The sequence below is a fragment of the Peromyscus maniculatus genome, chromosome 14 (genome assembly GCF_049852395.1).
Source record: "Peromyscus maniculatus bairdii isolate BWxNUB_F1_BW_parent chromosome 14, HU_Pman_BW_mat_3.1, whole genome shotgun sequence".
Classification (NCBI taxonomy): Eukaryota; Metazoa; Chordata; class Mammalia; order Rodentia; family Cricetidae; genus Peromyscus; species Peromyscus maniculatus.
The window spans coordinates 85,813,245-85,818,739 of NC_134865.1; the positions used below are offsets into that span (position 1 = coordinate 85,813,245).

Below are 5,495 nucleotides of genomic sequence, written 5' to 3' on the forward strand. Positions count from 1 at the left end.
GGCTGCAGATTTTAGTCATGTGTCTGAGACAGGGCCTGTCAAGACACTCCGTGGTGATGTCACTTATTGCCCCCTTTCTCTATTGAGATTTTTGGAGGAAACCCAGAGGATGCTTCTCCTTCTACAAAATTAAGAGATATGAAAGCCCTAATGACAACCTGGGGAAAGTGTGTGACATACTTCTTGTACATTCACACAAAAGGCAGCTGCTGGTATCCCCCACTTAGAACTGATCAGCCTGCATGTTTGAAGTAATCCCAATGTTCCGGAAGGAAATATACTAAGGGTTGGAGGGGACCAACAGCTGGAACTAAGACAGGGTCAGAGATAAAGTATGCTCACGAGAGATGGGATTTTTAAAATTCTAGAGTTCTGAGGTGTTTCAGACAGTATCCCAAAGAATTCAACATGTGGAAATCCCAAAACTCCCAAGTATAACTCAAGAAGGTAAAACCATTTGTAAATAGTTAACTATGAACTCAAGTAAAAGTAAGTTAGAAGAATAAAAAAAAATCATACCTAAAAGGGTAATATTCACAGTGTTTACCTCCAACTTCCAGAAATGTGAGAAATATGAGACAAAATAAAAAGGAAAATTGACTTGTAAAGACAGAGCCAGAGTAACACTGGGAAGCAAACAGACTCAGATGACTGAAAATGTGGTCGTGATATGTTGTATGCCCAGAGCCTGTCCAGAGGAGTCACCTCTGCTTCTTCTGCCTTTTCTCTCCTAGTGGACTTCGTAGATGTTGCTTTGGACCCCGCTTCACCTCCATCTCAGCTAACATCACCAGGCTCACTCCTGCCACACCCAGTAATTGTTACCTAACTCCTCAAGTTGTCTGGGTAACCAGCAGGGCTAGGAGCCTGAAGAAGCCTTTTGTCCACCGTCAGTGTCTCCTCCACCAGGCAGGGCCACAGCAGAGGGTTTTAGCCTAGCTTCATCCAGGATGTTATCTCGGACCTGGGGCATGAAGCCAGTGGAAAGACCTGTGACTCCCAGGCTCCCCCTCTTACTGGTAGCAGTCTGGGTGCTGCTCCTGGTTCCAAGCCACTGTTTTCAAGGCCGTCCCACATGGCGTTTTATCTCATCAGAGGTGGTCATTCCTCGGAAGGAGACATACCATGGTAAGGGATTTCAACCACCAGGACGGCTCTCCTACAGCTTGCGTTTCAGGGGCCAGAGACACACCATCCACCTGAGAAGAAAGACACTTATTTGGCCCAGGCACTTGCTGCTGACAACTCAGGATGACCAAGGAGCCTTACAGATGGATTATCCGTTTTTCCCTGCAGATTGTTACTATATTGGCTACCTGGAGGGGATCCCTCAATCCATGGTCACTCTGGATACTTGTTATGGGGGCCTGAATGGGGTCATAATGTTTGATGACCTTGTCTATGAAATCAAACCCCTCAATGATTCACACAGGTTCGAGCACTTTATTTCTCAGATAGTGACTGACTCTGAAACAGTCGGGCCTATGAATGAATGGAAGCATGTGGACCATAGCGTAAGCCCCCTCTCCTCCAAAACAAATTTCACTGTGGCGCCCAGAATGTCTAGTAGAGACTATGCTACACATCCAGCTGCTGTAAAAGGCCATTTTCAAGCAACTTATTATGTATATTATGGAATCCAAAATGCTACTAGAATTGGCGTATATTTGTTTTCGCTAATCAGTTTAATGGACACCTATATGAGAAATATCCATATGCGCTACTATGCCTTTCTCTTGACTGTGTATACCACTTGGGATCCATTTAGTCACGACGCCAGAGTACCAGGAAGTTCGTCTCACAGATATTATATCGATACCTTTTATGGAAGATTTAACCCTGACGCTTCAAGTATAATTCATACGGTTTCACCCGATGAATTTGCACCTGTTGAACAGAGTATCTGTACATCCAATGCTCTAACCTGGGTTGGTCAAAATGGGCGATACTATATATTTGTGTCTGTTGTAGTAGCCAACCGTGTAGGGAGGAATTTAGGTATAGATTTTGATGATGAGAGTTACTGTGTTTGCCAGAGAAGGCGCACCTGTGTTATGTTCAGGGTACCTCTGCTAACAGATGTTTACAGCAATTGTTCCCTTGTACAGATAAACCAAATACTCAATACCCCCGGTACCATGCCGTGTCTTTTCTATGACCGTCATACTTATTATAATACATCACTGACCTATAGTATTTGTGGCAATGCGGTACTAAATGAAGGTGAGCAATGTGACTGTGGCTCACACAAGGCATGTTATGCAGATTCCTGCTGCCAGAGTGATTGCAGATTGACAAGAGGTAGCATTTGTGATAGAGAATCATGCTGCATAAACTGCACCTATAGTCCTGCTGGGACACTCTGCAGAAGTGTCCGCAACATATGTGATCTTCCAGAGTACTGCAGTGGGAATGGAATCCATTGCCCAACAGACTCTTATCTGCAAGATGGAACACCATGCTCAGAAGAGGGTTACTGCTATCGAGGAAACTGCACCGATCGCAGTATGCATTGCAAGGAAATCTTTGGTGCAAGTGCTCGTGATGGCAATCAAAAGTGCTATGACATCAATAAGGAACGGTATCGATTTGGACATTGTCAGAGAGCAGAAGAAAGCCTCTTATTCACACCTTGTGCTGACAGAGATAAGATGTGTGGAAGGTTGCAGTGTACCAATATCACCCACCTACCACACTTGCAGGAACATGTTTCATTCCATCAGTCACTTATTGCTGGGTTTTCCTGTTTTGGGCTCGATGAGCATCGTTTAACAGATTCAACAGATGCTGGACGGGTGAGACATGGCACTCCATGTTCCCAAACCAATTTCTGTGATCGAGGGTCTTGCAATGGAACTTTGACTGAACTGAATTATGACTGCACCCCGGAAAAGTGCAATTTTAGAGGAGTATGCAATAATCATCGGAATTGCCATTGTCATGTAGGTTGGGACCCTCCAGACTGCGTGGGAGAAGGACCTGGAGGGAGTGCAAACAGTGGACCCCCTCCACATAAAATGCGCACAATAAAACAGAGCCAACTACCAGTGATATATGTAAGAGTGGTCGTTGGTCGTATTTATGTCTTTATAGGCTCATTGCTCTTTGGGATGGCTGTTCGTGTAGCAGCTACAAAGACTATCAAATTTGAAGACTTGCAGGCTGCTTTACTTCGGCATGGAACTTCAGCCACTGCGCCAAAGTAAAAAATGAGTTAGCCTCCTGGCCCCTGTAAAATAAAGAGAAATAAAAAGAAAACATGAATGCCAGTAAGAAGACAAGGTAAAACTCAAGACCACAGTTCTGAAGAGCCTGAGTCTACTTTGTGTGGCCACGGGAGGTGTTGGATTCTGAGGCCATCTGTCTTTGATATGTTGCTGATGCTCACACTGGAATAAATCTTTCAACATTGCAAATTGGTGTCATCTGTACTTTTTGTAAGTTGTTAGGAGCTGCCCTAAGCTTGCTCCTTTGTTAGTAGAAGAAGCCCTTGAGCCAGGAATGCTCTGGGTCTTAGGTCTCTGGTCTCTGGTTAAAGGAAGTAGTCTGCATCTCTTTTGAGAACATATCTAGGGTGACTGTAAAATGTGGTTCCTGAGCACTGACTCTGTCCCACCCCTTGTTACCATGTTTGTCAGTGGCACTCTGTCCCACAGCTTGTGGACAGGATTTTCAAGGACACTGCTTAGAGGAATGGAGGGAGTGAAGGCAGACTTGACATCCAGTTGAGGGCGTGTTATAGGAGCACAGAAGCCTCACCTCATACTAAGCCAGGGAACTGATATTTACAACATCACCATTAACACAGATCCATGGCTCACTATGCATACTACCCACAACCCCATGGAAACAGTCTTCCCAAGGCCCCACTGTCAGAATATCACAAAGAACCCAATCTGGAGAAGGGTATGCTGAGTCTCCTGGAGGAAGGCTCTGAGGGCACAGGACAGATGCCATTGGCCATGTAGGAGCTGCAGCAGATGGCAGTTGAAGTTCAGGTGTCAGCCACCAGGAGGAAAATTCCTGAGGGTGAATCTCAGATAGGCAAGGCCCTGAGACCATAGACTTCCAGAGTGTCTTCTGCTCCGCTGTGCCTTTACGTGTTTGAGGCTGCCATCTTTCCCTGGAATTGGGCAAGGTGAGAATGGGTGCAGGGAGGTCCCCACTGCCTGTAATATGTTTATCTCACGGAAACATCCTGTTCTACTGGGCCCTTTTATCTGTGGATTATTATGAAGGTGATTTTTTTTAAACTGTACTGTCGAGTGATAATAATGTTAGTTTAAAAGAGTTTTGATGATAATAAAAACAAGGAATTGTCACACAGCTAGACCACATGAGTTTCTATTGCGGAGGCATATAGACTGTGGCTTAGGCTAATAATTAAGAAAAATAATTGAGTCCCAGTAGCTCAGCTAGTTTGAATTCTTCTAATCTTAATGTAGGAAGGTGTGTTCACAGGATCCAGAGTGCATAGTAGCTGAAACAAAGCTTTGAAAATAATGTTAGACTAAGATGTTTTAGTCAAATATCTTTGAGGTGAAAAACCCAAGAAGATAATCTAAAGTTTTAGAAAGGCTTATAGTTGAGTGAGAACTCTTTAAGGTCAAGAAACAATAACAAAGACCCAATTACCATTTGCTGAGTACTTTCTTGCTAGGATTGGTTGATAACCAAAGATGATTATTTCCTTTGGCCCATTTTTGCCCTTAATCTCCTGAATATACATTATATATAAAACTATTGACGGTTGGGTATATAACCTGAAGACTTAAAGGAGACCTGACTGATTCTTTTTCATATATAAAAGTTTAAATTTGTGATTCCTTTAAGATTCCTTACAAAATTACCTTTCAAGATAAGTAACAAAGTGACTGGTCCTCTCTTTTTAACCACAAAACACAGACTCCAGTAAATATATATTATAATCTTCCTTGCTTACACAGTTAATCTATAACAAGTTGCTTGGGAAGGAATGTACATTGGGTTCTTGGGATAATTTGTTTTTCACCTGTAATATGTGAAATGTTTAATCATGTAAGGCATATGGAACACATGCATTTTTCCTTGTATTTGTTATATTTGTTCACTTGAAAAATAGACTGTAACCACATTGCAATTCCCATATTGCTTGAAAAACTTTGTTTTGGTACATAAGCTGTAGAAAAGAAGTACACAGTAGAAGAATAGAGAGAATAAGTATGGAAATCATCAAGAGAGAGTATGGGTGTCCTTCCCTTACCCCCTCAGATAAGGAAGTCATAGTACACGCTGACTCTGTGGGTTCTCTTTGAGCCCTGTGCTGCTGGAGGCTACCCCCTTGCAAGGCAGCAATAGAGAGAGGATCAGTCTTCAGTGTGACCTAAATCTGGATATAACCTTCTCTCTTGCTTTTGTGTTCCCTGAGATATAATCTGTAGTACATGCCAGACAATTGTGCTCAGGGAAAGGGCTGTTCTGTTAATATGGGCTATGTGCTCAATTTACTTTTATTC

General features: G+C 43.1%; 1 protein-coding gene across 1 annotated transcript; it reads left to right on the forward strand.

Moving 5' to 3' along the window:
• The first annotated feature begins 848 nt into the window (after positions 1 to 848).
• On the forward strand, positions 849 to 3,416 carry LOC143268504 (disintegrin and metalloproteinase domain-containing protein 20-like). Its single transcript, XM_076551550.1, has one exon. The coding sequence runs from the start codon at positions 951 to 953 to the stop codon at positions 3,204 to 3,206; it is 2,256 nt and encodes a 751-aa protein (XP_076407665.1). The 5' UTR covers positions 849 to 950; the 3' UTR covers positions 3,207 to 3,416.
• Positions 3,417 to 5,495: the final 2,079 nt, after the last annotated feature.

What these genes read in the sequence shown, in the direction of transcription:
- LOC143268504 (XM_076551550.1), top strand. Translation starts at nt 951, where the DNA reads ATGTTATCTCGGACCTGGGGCATGAAGCCAGTGGAAAGACCTGTGACT.